At 31.9% G+C, this 17,055-nt stretch overlaps 2 protein-coding genes across 4 annotated transcripts; one reads left to right on the forward strand and one right to left on the reverse strand.

Annotated features, from left to right (window-relative positions):
• Positions 1-2,613: 2,613 nt before the first annotated feature.
• On the forward strand, positions 2,614-8,848 carry LOC100246948 (uncharacterized). Of its 3 annotated transcripts, none has more exons than XM_002284977.5 (6): positions 2,614-2,862; positions 4,203-4,403; positions 5,604-5,706; positions 6,900-6,995; positions 7,155-7,560; positions 8,300-8,848. In XM_002284977.5, exons 1-5 carry the CDS (start codon positions 2,854-2,856, stop codon positions 7,517-7,519), a joined length of 774 nt encoding a protein of 257 aa, XP_002285013.1. In that variant the 5' UTR covers positions 2,614-2,853; the 3' UTR covers positions 7,520-7,560; positions 8,300-8,848. The 3 variants fall into 3 exon arrangements, with proteins under 3 accessions (XP_002285013.1, XP_019074640.1, XP_019074641.1); XM_019219095.2 differs by having other exon boundaries at positions 8,478-8,848; XM_019219096.2 differs by lacking the exon at positions 8,300-8,848 and adding an exon at positions 7,715-7,866.
• Positions 8,849-13,243: 4,395 nt separating this feature from the next.
• Positions 13,244-14,635, reverse strand: LOC100253812 (uncharacterized). The gene has a single exon (XM_002281945.4). It carries the CDS (start codon positions 14,450-14,452, stop codon positions 13,355-13,357), a length of 1,098 nt encoding a protein of 365 aa, XP_002281981.1. The 5' UTR covers positions 14,453-14,635; the 3' UTR covers positions 13,244-13,354.
• Positions 14,636-17,055: the final 2,420 nt, after the last annotated feature.

The following is a 17,055-nucleotide window of genomic DNA, read 5'->3' on the forward strand; positions in this document are numbered from 1 at the left end:
ATAAATTATTTTTTAAAACATCTTGCCAAACACTCTAATTTTAAAAAAATTATAAAAAAACTATTTTTTGTTCTTTATTTTAAAAACAAAATTTAAAAAGTACTACCAAATGGCCCTTAATATTTGTGGGAAACCTATCAAACTAGACATTCATTTTTAACATCAATACAATGTTTATTAGTTTGATTATAGTAGTGGATCATTGCAAAATGTTTTTCGATTTTGGAAACAATTAAGGTTTGTTTGGAACTCTTCCATAAATCATGTTTTTTTTTCTTAATAATAAATTTGAAGTATTTTAAATTATATTTGAGAATGTTTTGGAAAATTAAATAAAATATATTCAATACTTATATTTATTATTAATTTTTTCTTCTTATCCTAACTTATCTTTCATTTTTTCAAAGAAATAAATTATCTTTTTTTTTAAAAAAAAAATCACATAAAACTTTTTACTTTTTATAACCGTAATAGTGATTTCCATTCATTTCGAGATATTTAAATTTTTTGAACTTTTATATTTAATTAAATAACAATGAATTAATAATAACACTTATTATACTATAGATAATTATTGAATAAAAAGTTTTATCACTCATTTATATTATTTATTTAAACAAATTTAAATTTATTAAGAAAATTACTACATTTTTTTAAAAATATTAAGATTTTGATATAAAATTTACAAAAATGATAAAAAAATTTATATCGAGATTTTAATTCTTTTGATTTTTAAAATTTTTTTAGAATAAAACTTATTTTTTATTTATATATTTTTCGTTTGATTGAATAATTTAATATATTATATATTTTTCTTTGATATGAAATTATTTAATTTAATTTGGATTCTATTTTCTGATATGAAATTATTTAATTTAATATGGTTCTATTTTCTATCTTTACAAAGAAAAAAATAATAATAAGTTATACAAAATATATAATGGTTTTTAAAAACAAATTAAAAAAATAATTTTTAACAACATATGATTTTTTCATAAGAGTTTTTAAATACAACATAAATTTTTTATTTTATTTTCTTTAAAAGAAAGTGTATCCAATCATTATTATTTTTATTTACTTTTCACTTTTTTCATTCAAAAAATGTCTTAAAAGTTCTAAATTTCATTATATTTAAAACCACATTATTATAATCAATGTTATAAAAATTTATCATTAAAAGTTTGAAAACTTTTCAAATTTCTTGTAACTATTTCATTTTTCATATTTAAAGTTTGAAATTTTTTATTTATTTTGTCATTTTCTATTTTTTTTTTCAAATTTTTTCTTTTCAACTCTTTTGAGTATGATATCCGTTCTTTTTTTTCTTTTTAAGATGTTTTTTTTTTGTTTAATCCACAAATTTCTTTCACAAATTAATTCATTTTTGTTTTGATTTTTATGAAAAAAAGCTCTCATATAAAAAAGAAGAAAAAGTATTTAAACTATATATAAAATAATTAACTCAAAAAAATTTACAAATTTAGTCTAAAAGAAATAAATAATGGGTTTAAATTAAGATTGATAAATATTATGGTCAAGGACTAAGGTAGAATAATTTTTTTAATATAAGAAAATTGGTTAAAAAAATAATTTTATTATCATAAAATTTGGTGTAAAAAAGTGTGAACTTATTTATATTTAATCCCATTTATTTATTTATTTTTAATTTGGTTTCATGTTTAATTCAATTATTTGATTTTTAATTTCTACTTTATTTTTATATAAGTCTTTAAATAATAAATTCACGTATTAATTTTTTATTAGACTTTTTTTTTTTCATATTCTTTCACGTGCTTTGATACGTGTACACTTAGTTTATAAAAATATAAATTATGTTTAACATTCCATATTTAAAATTTTTATGTTAAATTAGATATTGATTTAAAGAATATTTTGTTCTTTATCTTCAATTTTTCTTTAAATTAATTCAATTAATTACAACTAATAAAACTAATTTAGTTTTATATTGTTTTTTTATTTATAAGATAAATAATATTTATATATTGTTTTTTTGTTTTTTTCACTTTGGAATTAAAAAAAAAACTATTATCAATTTTATATGAAAAATTAGTTTATAAAAAACAAATTTATTAAATAATATTTACAAAATGAATACTTTTTTTATTTTCAAAATGAATATATATAATTTTGAAGAGATATTTATGCTCTAATATTCTTTTTATTTAACAAATCGTTTTTAAAGAGATAATTTCAATATATATATATATTTTAAGAAAATCGTTTCTTGAAAAAACATTTTTCTTCTTTTAAAAAAGAAATTTTAGAAATAATATATTGAAAAAGATAATTTTAATATAATTTAAAAAAAAAAAATGAAATAAGTCATTTTTTGAAGAGATGATTTTAAAAATTTTTATTTTTTCCACTATAATAATTTAAAAATTATTTTTTTAAACTACTATATTATTGTCAAAAATCTAAAATTGTTGAGTATGATCCCCTTTAATGAATTTTATTTTTTTATTTTTAAAATTTCTTAAATGAAATATTTATAAAAAAATCTTGTTGGAAAGGGAATTTAAAAAATATATCATAATTAAATTTGAAAAATTAGTTTTTCCTCGCTTCTTTTTAAACGTTCTTAAATAATTTAGCAAAGAAATTAGAGTGTCCTGCCCAGGATTTTTTATTTTATTTATTATTTTTTTTTTTAAGCAATTGAAATAAAATGGGCCAGAACCCCAATTGACTGAGGGCAGTGGAGAGAGTCAGTAGGGATTACCCTTTTCCCATCAATCCAAATTTCAAATTTACAATTCTCAGACTTGCCCTAACAATTAGGTTTCTCAATTCTCGCATAATCATCAGCAGCTGAAGATCCAATTTGCAGCCATGACTGAGGTACTGTCCATCCCTCTTTCTTTCTCTGTTTGAAACGCTGTGTTTGGTTCTCGGAAGAGTTGAGAGAAATCAAGCAAAATGCTTCAAATTGATCGCGCAAGGAATCCGTTTTTGAGCATTTTATTTTCTCCATTTCTTTCTACAAACCAAACCAGTCCTTACACAATCAACCGAAAAAAGAGGGTTTTGTTTGTTTGTTTGTTTGTTTTTGTTTATCTTCAAAGATCACGGCTTGTTTGTTTATTGTACTTTGATATGCGTGCGGGTTGTCTACAAGCAACTCAAACTTAATACGAAATACCCAGATAATTGGTTCATCCGCGGATTTGCTTTATAGTAATGTGAAGAACTTGGTGCCCTTCATGTATCTGCAATTCTATTTCTTTTCCATGATCATTAAGGCTATGTTTGGTTCCGGGAAAAAAAATAATAATAAGAAAATGCTTGATATTATTGCGAAAATACCATAGAAAATAAAACATAATTAAAATTAGTTAGACATTAATGTATTTTTAAATTATTTAACTTTTAACTGAAACGAATTCAAGCCGAGCATGAAAATAATTTATTGATTTTAAATATATATTTTTTTCGTATGTTTCTTCTTTTCCTCTCTATTTTCTTTACCTCACATTTTCCCATAAATTTTCTTGGAACCAAACATAGTCTAAATGACCAAATTGCGGTAGTGAAAAGGGTGAATTGGAGAGTCTTAATAGTAGTCTCCATTCATTGAATGCATTTGAAGAGGTTAATTGTGTGTCCATTCATCATATGCATTTTTAAGAGGTTGATTTGAAGAGTGTAAAACATTGATTTAGCGCTTTTGACATGTTCTGTTTTCTTTTTAGCAGTGGGTGTATGGACTGTTTTGAATATTTGTCAATCCATCTTCATGTTGGCAAGTTGTTTTAGCATTCAGGCCTGTATAACATGAATCATGCTTGCATTCCTTCTCTGAGATTTTCTAAAGTTTTAGAATTGTTTGATATTTTCCAGTATTAACTAGTTTCTTGTGATGCTGAGCATGTACTAATTGGAAGTAGGGTCAATTTTTTCATTTCATATTTAATTTATTTTTTCCTTTATTCAATTCTCATGATATCCATGTCTATTCCAATTATTTATTTATTTCTATGTTTGTTTGTGGTGGGGAGTTCCTGATATGTTACCATTAACAGCCTAGAATTTAATTGAATGAAGAACTTGCTAATGAAGTTATGATTTTATTGTTTGTGTATGTCTTATTTATTTAACATTTCTCCTGTTTACAGTACTGGGTTAGCCTGATTTTATTGTTTGTGTATGTCTTATTTATTTAACATTTCTCCTGTTTACAGTACTGGGTTAGCCAGGGTAACAAATGGTGTGACTTCTGCAAAATCTATATAGCCAACAATCCTTCTAGCATTAGAAACCATGAACTTGGTCAACGCCACAAGGATAGTGTTGCCAAGAGGCTTGCATCTATGAGAAAAGAGAATGCTGCTAAGGAGAAGGAACAAAAGGAAGCAGCCCATGCCCTTGAACAGATTGAATCAGTAAGTATATCTGAAAGCACTCTGCCTTTAACCCACGGTATGAAAAATGAATCTACTCTCACATTGGTGACTGTGGTTGCCATGGAAATGCAACAAGAACAATAACTCTGCAAATTTTGATTTCAAAATGACTTAATTTTGATATTGTTTCTCTAGATGTTGAATATGGTTATTTGACATTATATTTGAGACTTGGCACATTGAAGTTTGCACTTTAGGTTGTCCTCATCTGTTTGCTGAGTGAGAATCATAAGAGTGTTACTAATTTTAGTTCATAAAAGCAGCCTATTCTGGCTGCCAGTCTTGTATGATGAACCCATTAGGACTGTTTTTACTCACTGCATCTGCTTGCACTTCCTATCCAAAAAATGAAACAAAATAAAATAAAGGAAATCTATTTTGGAGCACTGTTTGTGTGACATGCATGTAAAATGTCGTGATGGTGGCTGGGGTGGTATACATTCACGATGGTGGTGGTGGTGCAATAGTCATTTAATAATATATAGGTGGTATTGATTAGATTTTTTTTCTAAAGTGGATTACAGTTCCAAAGCAAAAAATACTGATCAAAACAATAATGATAAAATATATATATATATATATATAGGGAAGAAATAGGCATATGAAGAAGCCTTGTCTTTCACATTAAACGTTAAACAAAAGGTATGGATTTGTTTGTCTATCTTTCATTCAAGTGTGGATGTTACAGTACCTAAGAAAATATGCAGTGTAAAACTTGATTGCAAAAGAAAATCATGTTATATAGCATAATCTGAAAATATTTCCAAAGTGCAACCTGATCAGTGGTTTGGATAATGTAGATGAGAGTGTAAGTGGCCAATAATTTGGTTAGACAGGTTTGTCCATTTCTGAATAAGTTCTGCTGTTTGGTTTGGGGACTTGAAGTAGATTCATGTTAATTTCATTAACAGTGCTATTTTTATTCATTGAAAAAAATGCCAGAAATCATCCAAAGTAAGCACATTTACACACTTGCTCATGTGAACTCTCACCTACTTCACTTTGCTGCTTCAGGAAATAATTATTTTTCTATTTGAACATTACTAGAATTTGATATTACTGTGGTTGTAGTACAGCCAGTACATGATTTATATCAGAGATACTGACATACAAACATACAGGGACAAACACATTTTTCTTTATGCTTACTGTTTTTGTTTCTTTCCAATTGTCTGCCAGAAAGCTAAGCGTAGCTATCAGAAGGATATAGCAACTTTCCGGGAGGCCAGAGAGTCAAATGCCAATGCATTAGCTCAAGAGGATGATTCAAGTACTGCTAACGGTTTGTTTCCAAACTAGTCTTGATAAAAGATTTGGTAATAAGCAACACTTCATGCACATTGCTGGGAGCACTGCTCGATGGACTCACTAAGAATCCCATGCTAACAGATATCCAGTGACTGACTGATCTGTCGCATTCTTTGGTGTGATGTAAAAAAAGGTCCATATTTTGAAGTGGATAGTTGGAATCATCGTTGATCAGGTTGTATGGTCCTGGGTGTCTTATAGGTGGGGTATACAACAGTTGAATGAACCAAGCTGCTCATAAATAAAGCTTGACTTAAGTGGCCTTTGTTTTTCTATATGAAATCTGAATAGGCCTAAATTAAACCGTACAAAAATATCAGAATAAACAGGGTCTTATTTTGTTCTGCAGATGGTTTGGGCCTGTTCAAATTAGTCAAACTCAAGCTTAAGTTTCAAGCTTGCAACCAGAGGATCAACTTCTGACATGATCCTGTAATTTATCCAAAGAGCATTTTTGAAAAAAAGGTTGACAACATATCAATCCAGCAAGGCATTTGAGTAGCATCTGGATAGTGTAGCCGTGTTGGATTGTTAGGCAGAAACAAATTTTTCATGATGTTGGGCTAACTAAAAAGCAGTTTTTATTTTATTTATTTATTATCATAAACGAACCAATTCATTGATGTGAGTACAAATGAAATATGAGAAATGCTTCCAAAATTTACAAATTCTCATCAAAAGAAGGAATAAGAGAACTTCTCCAATAGAATTAAGAGGACAGTTATACACCACAAGAAATAGACAGAACTAAAAAGCACTGTTAAGTTTCTGAACAAGCTTGAGCTCAATGGAACATATGCAAAACAAGCACAAAGATCCATACACAGCCAAGATGAGTTTTAGGAACTAGTACTGAGGTTGCCTTAGATTTTTTGCAGTCCTTACAAATTTTGTTTTGATTATCACTTCTTGGGTGGGTAGGCCATACTTCTAATGTACTAAACTGCTGTTTGGGGAGGCAGAAAATCCAGCCATTAGCTGTACTATGGCTGGGAACTATGCAAACATGAGCACTGGAATAACCACTTCCATTCTATAGGTTTGAGCTTTTCCCCAACTCATATGCTTGTAAAAAATCTTCTGGACAGTATTCTTGTACTTACCATGTTTCTGTTGCAAATATGATTGTGGTACTGTTCAAGCTAATACACTTCTCAATGATGGTAGATTGGGAGCATGACAGCGCTTCAGGCTATTACTACAGTCGAAGTAATGGCATCTACTATGATCCAAATTCTGGCTTTTACTATTCTGATGCAATAGGTATTGAGTTGAACTATTGAATTTTCTTATTGTTCTTTTGATTCTTTCTTCCCTAAAATATCATCTTTGTTCATATGATGTAAGGGTATATTTACTTGTGTTAAATACTTATCTAAAAAAATAATATATATATATATTTACTTGTGTTGAATGTTACAGGCAAGTGGGTGACACAGGAAGAGGCATTTGCCACATCTCAAGCTTCTTCAGATTCCAAACAAAAAGGACCTGTGCTGAAAAGTCCATTCTCAGTTTCAGAGGGAACTCAAGACAGAGAAAACAAGAGTGCTGCTAAACATCAAAATGGGCCTCCACCTGGTCCTGTTGTTTCAGCATCTTTAAACCCCAGGAGATCTTCCAAATGTGCTCCATCATCAGTGGCTATTAACAAGAGGAAGAGGCAAGATGAGAAGCCAAAGGCTGTATCTAAAGAGGAAGCAGCTGCACTTAAAGCAAGGGAGGCTGCAAAGAAGAGAGTTGAAGAGAGGGAGAAATCATTGCTTGGCCTTTATGGGTCCCGTTAATTTGGAACTGCTCTAGCAAATACTTCTCTCCTTGTTATGAGGTATGCTTTAGCGTATTTTGGACCATATTTTCACTTAGCTTCATTTGTAATGTATAAGCGGGTGCAATACTCTTGGTAGCTAAATGGATTCTATGGCCAAAATCCAGTTGTCTAAAATGCTTTACTTCTCTTTCTTTCTTGCCCTTGTAGCCAGGCTTTGGTAGAGTTGCAGGCTTGTTCATGTTATGAGAATTGAGTCGTTTAGATCATGAGCCTGATGATGCATTATAGGCCTAAAATCAGCTGTATGTCATATATCCACTTTGTTATTTATACTGTGACACAATAAAACTGTGGTTACTGTGATCATTGGCATGGACAACAAAAATTTAACAGTTGCACCCTCAACTTCTTATAGAACTTTGATACAAGCATACAAATATCATTTGAATGAAGATATAGGGATGAAGTATAAATGATTGAGAGGAAGAAAGGGGGAATCCCCCTAGCCATTAAAAGATCATGTGGAAGCTAGTGAGTTATTGTAAGACAATGGTGGTGTTACATCAGATATCAATAATCATATCCATAAGCATTTATTAGGGTTTTGGTCTGAAATGAATTCTTGGCTGCACTACACAAATGAAATACTCATTATGTTTTCCCTTCAGACAACTTCTTGTGGGAGAATTCGCTTGTCATGTTCAATCAATAGTCTTTTTCTTATTAATACATAATCTTTTCCCTATGCCAAGCATATTGATTCAGCAGATCCTTTATGTTTGTATTTCTGATGCAGGTATTGTGAATTATTTGACTGCATGTTATGCTAAGATCTTAGAGTTCCTGGGGTCCTGATCTGGTGTCTTCAGTCACATTCTTAACATTGAATGATGCTGTTTTTTAATAGAGAAATGCAGTGAGTGGAGGAAATCAATATTATAATTTGCAGACTTGTTTAATTATCTTATCAGCAGATTTTGTCTCAAAAGATCTTCATTGTTTCATTCCGTCAAATGGTGGGTCCAAGGATTCTGTATTGTGCATCTACTCTCCACTTCTGGTGAAAGAAACTCATTGTCCCCTCCTGTTATTTTTCATACGCCGCCTTTTACTTTTTGGTTCTTGCTGACTGATGCATTTCCAGGTGGAACATGGCCATTCCTAATGCTATCTATTCTAACAAGAAATTCAAGCAAGAATGGTTGTACAGGTGTGCACTGAATAGAAACAGTTTTTATAGCTTCTTTGTTTGTATAATGTGGTGGGGATAAACCACCTTTTGAGATTCCAGTTCTGAAAACTTGGGATAATGTCATCTGCTTATATCAAATATTTGTTTGGACGATGAGCTGTTCTCCAACTTTCATTTTCGCTCTTCCTTTTAGGCTAACTCTTGAAACCATGGGAACATGAATATCACTTTTATCTTTCTTTTTATTGCAATTGAAATTTCAGTATTGGGTGTAGGATCATTTTCTCGGTTGCCTAATGCCCCAGTATATCAAAAGGATTATGCAATTTTTTATATGCTCGGATTTGTATTTACCTGGTGGCTAGTGCCATATCTTTGGCTGGATGGGCATCCATCAGTGTTCTTCCTCACGGTCTAATCTCACCTTCTTTATGCTTGCCCAATTGTGCCTAAGTCAAATAGGAGAGGAGATATCATATATGTAGCTGGTTCCTTTTAATCAGGTAAATATATTTTAAAACTGTGAGTATTCATTAGGCATAAAACAGGCTTTGTTTGCGGTGGGGGACAATGAGGATGTTGTATCTGGAATGAGTATGATATTTTATATTGGATGGGTAAAGAAGTTTCTAAAAATGTGTCTATATATATTGAACTTCTCTTTAATTAGGTAGACGTGTTTTAAGCCACGGGGTTTAATAGACTTAAAGCAAACAGTATCTATATAAGAGAATTGGTCGGTACACTTGTATTATCTAGTTAGCTTGTCGCTAACCCTGCACATGCCAAAGGCCTCTGAACATGATGCATTATCTGTAATAAGTACAAGGAAGGCCATCAATGCATGCACCCAGTGTATCGCATTTTGGAGGAGGACCTCGCTTGTACAGACCTGTTTGGTGAAAGTAGTGGATGGCAGGAAACTGCTGGGAAATCGGCACTATAAACGAGCCCTAAAAGTAGACCAGCTGTGGGTAAATGGGTTTGGTAGGGGGGGGAACAGTCAAAGTCATGCAAGGAAAGCTATTTATGATAAATGGACTCACATGAGACTTCTTTCTTGCTTGTTACGTGATGAGTTTTCCCACCTCTTTATTATTTCAATTCACTTTTGAGTCACAGCCCACATGTCCAAGATCCGCATCCTCCATGTTCACACGTTCGGGTTTCTTCCCAAGTCGTTTTCATCTTTAATGTCCTTTAATTTTGGTCATGCTTTTTTTGGAAAGGAATTATAGTCTAGGGATCTAAAAGTTTTTTCTCAAATATTTTTTGTATATATTTTTTTTAAAATGTATTAACAATAAAGATAAGGTTTAAGCAAATAAATAAATAATATAACTTTTTATATAATGTGATATATCTTTTTGATATGAAAATGACTGGAAAAAAAAATGGGTGGGGAGACTTCCAAGTAGAAACGGAGGTCTTTGATTGTCTTGATCTTCACTGACTAGGTCAGTGCTTTGACCTTAAAATACAGTCAGTTTTATCGGCGGAGGAGATATACGATATAAATACGAAGTCATGTCAGTTAAATGAATGAACAGTATTTATCCACGTGGTGGGCTTTGATCCGCCCTTCGACCAAGTCCACGTCAATTGTCTGGTATGCAATCTAACGCCCTCTACACCACCGTCTCCTCCAAGCGTTAAGAGTTAAAGACATAACTAGGGATGGTAGTAGGGCGGACTTTTCGGGTACCCGCCCCACCGCTCCTAATGAGAAGGATTTTGAAATTTAAAGCTATGTTTGGTTCGAAAAATCTATAAGGGAAAATGCAAAAAAAAATAATAATAATGGAAAAGTAGAATGAATGAAAAAATAAAGAAATATAAAAAATAAATTAAAAGTCCATCAATTATTTATATTTATTACTTTAAACTTATTTTATTTATTTTAACTCATCGATACAAATATTAAATAATTTACACATACATAAATTTTTAATTATATTTGATTTTCTTTTATATTTTTCATAAGACAATTAAATATAAAAAAATTATTTTTCTTTATATTTTTTTTTCTTAGTATTTTTCGGGACCAAACACAACCTAAATAAACTTGGATTTAAGAATTTTTTTTTTTAAAACATACGGGGTTGAGGTATTACCTTATTTCATCTTTCAATTATATATAAAATTGATTTTTAAAAATAATTTAATTTAATTATTTATTCCTATTTTTAATATATTATAATAATAATAATTTTTAATAAAATTAGTTATAAAAAATGATAACATTTTAAAGATTTATAAAATATATTTATTTTAATATAATTAAATTTAAAAAATATAAGAAAAAACTAAATAAGACGAAACGGAAATTCACGTGCCATCACCCCCACTCTGTTTAGTTTTTTTAGTTGCACGAATATGAAAATTATTTTAAACAAATAGTTGCACGATGATGAAAATTATTTTAAACAAATAGAATTAAAATAGAGATGACTTGTCTCAAACCCATCTAGTTACCATCTCTAAACACAACTTAATAACAATTTTTTTTTTTAAAAAATATTATAACTAGGGTTTCTTCAGGATGTTTATATTATTATTATTATCTTAAGGAGCAGTAGAAGAACTCATTTTATGTGTTGAAAAAAATTTGGTAACTAAAGTTTAAAAAACATTTTATTAAAAATATAATTTTTATATTTAAAAACAATTGATAAAATAAATTTTTGTTTGTTTTACATTGTGGGTTAGAAGAAAAATAATACTAAAACATTTTCAAGCAATTATAGAAAAATTTTCATATTTTTATGAGTTTTATTTAAATAAAATCCCAAAATTAAACCTCATTTTGAGTCTCTATGGAGTCAAGTTTCTCTAGGCATTACAATAAAGAATTTGAGAGAGAAATGGGAATGGAAGAAGTTGAAACATAGAAAGATAGGATACCTCTTCTTGGTCCTACCATACTACATGCCAACATGTCAACAACCAACTTTGCGGGACTCAAGAGGAGATTTGATTTTAGTTCCTTTTCCCTTTTTCCCTTTTATCATTCCTAGAATAACTTTTCCCACTCCAACCTTTTTTTTTTCTCTGAAATTGAAATTAAATATTAATGTATTTTTTGAATTTTATTTCAAATATAAAAATAAGGAGAGTTAAAAAAAAAATCGAAATAATTCTTGATATGATTTTTCTTTCTTGATTAGTAATTGCTTTGATCTATGAAGCAAAGGTCAAAAAGGTGAGTCCATAATGGATATACTTAGCATAAGGATATCCATAGATTAAAGGATCACATCATATGAAATTAAGTCAAAAGTGTCATAATTAAGCTACTCCCCTTTGTTTATTTCTGCATTTGAATTATTAATTAGAAATAATAATAATAATAATAAAAAAACATTAATTATTACATAAACTAAAAAAACAAGAGAAAAAATATAATTTGATATTTATGCAAATGCATGATCAATGGAGTCAAGGATCAATGCAATGATTATCATCAACAACTATGCAATATGATTAATGATGGAGATGAACAAATATAACTAACATTGCCATTTGCCACCACTACCACCACCACCACCACCATTGGAAGATCTTTATTATCATCATAAAACCATGATCATGATCATAAATGAGACAATTTCTCTCTTTGGAAATTATGGTATTTGGTGATGGATGAAGCCCTACACCCATGATTGTAATCACTATCATCCCCATCTTCTCTCTTGGTCAACTTTTCTCTCCACCATAGCTGGTTAGCCAGCAAGCTTCAAAGGAAAAGGAGAAAAGAGAAAAGAAGTGAGAGCATGATTGTAGGATTTGATGTAGGTTTCCTTTATAATAGACACAAATTGCCTTTAACAAAAGCTAGTTTTGCATGCATGGTTGCTCACCTTTGCCTTTTCCTACAACAATACCATTGCCTTACAAAAGCATAACCCCAATCATCTTTCCTCTTCCTCTGCTTTTCTTTTTTCCTTGTTTTGGTTAAATTTAGTTATACTAATTGAAAACAGTAGAAAATTGAAATGACCCATATGTATAAAATTAAGAACCGATATGGGCACGACCCGATCCGACCCGAGAAGTGACCATCCCTGGCTTTTGTGAGTGGGATTAACTTCTAAAATGGGTTGTTTAGACCCGATTAAAGACCTCCATTCAATACTGTATAGCACATCATCCACATAATTATTCCACAATCCAATGATTATAATATTGAACTCTCTTTCCGCCCAAGTGTGGGAGCCAATCTCCTTTTCTTTCCTTTCCCTTTCCCCTTTTATTCTCTTTAGCCACGCTCACATGTTGTGCTATCATCACCCCAAACATTCCGTCGCTCGGTGACTTCTCTACACCAACATTTAAAATCAACTTCTCCTTTATTTGCATTTGCATGTGAGCTTAGGAAAGTATCACATTTCTCTTCATCCCACCCTTAAAAGTGACCATCAGATCAATGTAATTCTGATTATTGGGTTCCCACGTAGACCAATGTTCATAATCATATGAAAAAATGCAGGAAATATGATTAAATTCATCTTATACTAAGAAATTATTTTTCCAACCCAAGAATCAAAATGTGCAAATCTTTGGATTTTCATTCACTGTTATGGGCAAAGAAAGGCGTCCAAGAACAAGATAATCACAATATTAAAACCCCCAGATCGAGAGATCTGGACCATCCACGTGTCAAAGACCCAAACCCTTGGAAATCTCATGAACAGTTGAATTGAATCCCAGGCACCCCAGGAGCCCCTGCTTGTATGGCAAGAAGGTCTTCCTCCTCATCTCCTCTGAAACCGCCCGGTTCACTGTGTAATGCATCTCGTGCGCCGACACCGGTCCTCTCCTCCTCGAGCTCGACACTGAGCCGGAGCTGTCGGTGGACCGGAAGCTACAGTTCTTCACGTCCTCGTTCTTCTTGGTCAGCAATGAGTATTTCCTCAGTGGGTCTTTGCTCGCTGCTCGACCTTCAGATGCGCTTCGGAACAGTAGAAAATCTCTGAGTCTCCATATTCTGGAACTTTTTGAAGAGGATGACGAAAGTTTTGAATTGTTGATGTTCTGTGGGACACTGTGTTCGCTTCCAAATGTGACGTCCGAAACCCTCAACGGCGACAAAGACCTCGTCACTTTCCGTGAAGTTGCCGCCGTCGATGTCGCCGAAGACGACGGCGACGACCCAGTTTTCCGTTCTCTTCCGCGGTGGTACTGGGGTTCAGTTCCCGCTTCTTTCCGCGTCCGCTCGATCGCTGCCGCAAACGGATCCGTATCCTTTCTGTGTCGCGGCGAGAATATATTTTTCGGGGATCTGGGTGATTTCGGAGACGAAATCGCACTCTTGAAATTCTCATCCGGGTTGTTGTAGCTGAGCTGTAACCGAGGAGGAGGCCTGAGAGGGCGAATCTTGCCGCCGTCGAAGAGCTCGTCGGCGGAGAGAGAAGTTCTCTCCAGTTGGCCACTGAAATCAAATGCAAAGTCTTGATCATCGTCATCTTCGTCACGCGTAGTGCTCCTCGTCGCAGCGGTCTTCACCTTCGGAATTCCGGGCTTCTCCTCCCAATCAAAAGGGATAACGGACGCGGCGGAGGCGGAAGAGTCCCTGCCGGAGAAGTTAAAGTCGTTGAATTCCCGGTAAAAAGCAGAGGCGCGTGAGGGGCTGGTGGGGGCCGAGAAGAAACTGCCGAAACGCTGAGGACTAGAAGGAGCACTGATGAAGGGAGTAGAACAAGCGCTGTCGAAGTTAAAGTCGACGGCCGGTACTGGAATCACCACTTCCATCTCCATTATCGACGACAGAATCCCAACTGCTGAAGCTGCTGTGAAACCCAAAGATTTATAGAGCGAGAAAGGAAAATGCGAGGAAGGAGGGAGATGAAGCAGAATTGACCAGAGAGCCGCCTTTTATATTTTGTAATCTTACACTTCTCCTCTTCTATTTTATTATTATCATTAGAAAATGTCTTCCATTCAAAATGTCGCATTCCAAATTTCCAAATCAATTAATCCCCATACCACGTGAAACAAATCCTAAGGGAATGATTTTAAAAAAAAAAATATTTTCTCATTAACTAATCACATCCATGCATTACCCCCTTCAACTCACAATAAAATTTTAACATTTTCTTAATAAAAATTATTTTTAATTTTTATCTCACATTAATATATAATTTTTTCTAATTATGGGTCTTAATTCATTTTTTTAATAAAAAAATAAAAAAATAAAAAAATAAAAAAAGATTGGTGGTTGTTGGAGGTGGGGCCAAGCCAATAAATGGGTTTAAAGGATTTTGATTTTTCTCCTTTTTCCCTGATTTATGGTGCCCAAAATGGACTACAATTTGCAATCCTCCTCCCTCCACGTAAAAATGGGTTGGTGTGGTGGCATCAAGTTTGTTTAACCTTTTCACAAATCACAATTTTTTTTTTAATTTAAAATTGAGAAAAAAAAAAAGAGTAATGATTCTTTTTTATTTGATGGTGATATTTAATGGGGCTCAGTCAAATAGAGGGAGGTTAAAATTTGTGATTTGATAGATTAAATTAATAGAGCCACCAAAGTGATGAGTGATGAAGTCATTGGACAGCCCACTCTCACTGTCTCACATGCAGATTAATTTTCAAAAACAGAGGGATGACAAGTTTTTATTTGTTTGTTTTACTATTTATATGTAATCAATGTGTCAGGTCCATGGTTAGTCTCATCTTTAATGATTTTTAATTGTATGGTTATGGTTTGTTGATTGATAACTAAATTTTGTAGTTGGTTTGAAATTTATTGCAAATTAAATTAAATATTTGTAAATTAAAGTTGATTCTAAACCCAATTCTAATCTTATGATATCTTACAATTTGTAAAAAAAAAAAAAAAGTAGTTCCAATTTTTATATCACTAATATCTAATATAATTACTTATTGTTTTCGTAATTAGGAATAACAAGGGGACAGTAAAGAAGATAGGTATATAAATTTCTCATATTCGTTTAAATTTTTTTAAAACTATTTTAAGATTTTTTAATTATATTAAAATAAATATATTTTATAAATAATTAAATATTATAATTTTTTATAATTTATTTTATAAAAAAGTAACTTATCATTATTATATTACATATATTAAAAATATAAATTTAATTTAAATTACAAATAAAATTAATTTTATATCATAAAGTTGGATAATGCAATATCAAAACCTGTCCTAAATTTTTTTTAAAAATCTTAAATTTACTTATAATTCATTCATTTAAATTTCAAACGTGTAGAGATGAAACGGGACGGGTATTCGAAAAAATGAGCGGAAATCCTATTTGTAATCATCTAATTTTATTAATGTTTTTGAAATATAATTTATTTTATCATATATGTTGGGCAGCAGGCACGTTACACAAGCATTAAAGGGCCTTTTTGCCAACAGTATTTTCCCCACTCATGACAAAAATTTTGACTTTCTTCTCTGGTATTGGGGAATGGGAAGAACTGGCTACCATATTTCAAAATTTGTAGCGAAGAGTCACGGAATCAGAGGAAAAAGGACACAAAATTTACAGTGAATTTCTCGATATTAAAACTATATATTATAATTTAATGATGAAGAAAATAAACCCAATTCACATTATCTTGATAATGTTGTCGCTGTCACATACCCATCCTAGCAATTGAAATCTAGAGGAGAAGAAGAGATCAAAAACGGTGGCTAACTGAATCCTAATAATATCGAGGACTTGTTTGGTTGCAGATTCAAATCACCAGAAATAATTTCACATTGCGAGATTATGGAATGGTCGTGTCATGTGTGGGAAGCAAATCCCAGAAACTGATGACGGAGCTGCTGCTGCTGCTGCTGCCTCTTTATTTGATTCATCGATGGAAAATGTACTGGACTAGACGTGAAACGCGCTAGAGATAAAGTCTATGTTGCCGGCCAGCCCCCCACCTAGCCTTGCTTTGTCTGCTTCCCAGCTGCCCCTCACGCCTGAGGCCCCTACTCCTCACGAGTCACGCCCTCAGCCCTCTCTTTGTACAAGCTCGTACTACTGCTAAATGCTAATAACAGCTTAAATTTCTTTCATTTGTTTTTTTGGAACAAATTTATAGATGGTGAAAGTTGGGTGATGATCACTAAGAACTTGTCTGTATCTTGCATTTGACTTGGTGTGAAGGGGCAGGTAGGCCGCATTGTGTCTTACCTTATTTTTCTGCAGTAGGTGATGGCACGATGGCTTTGCATGCTACTTGCCCATTATAATACAAGATAATTAAAATTTAAAATGTCCATATTCAGTCCTCATGCACTTTGACTCTCAAAAACAATATGAACAAAAATCATCCCATTTGGCCACATTAATTGCTCGTGGAAAGTCCACGATGTCAAAGTTGAACATCTGGAAGAA

The sequence above is a fragment of the Vitis vinifera genome, chromosome 3 (assembly GCF_030704535.1).
Source record: "Vitis vinifera cultivar Pinot Noir 40024 chromosome 3, ASM3070453v1".
Lineage (NCBI taxonomy): Eukaryota > Viridiplantae > Streptophyta > Magnoliopsida > Vitales > Vitaceae > Vitis > Vitis vinifera.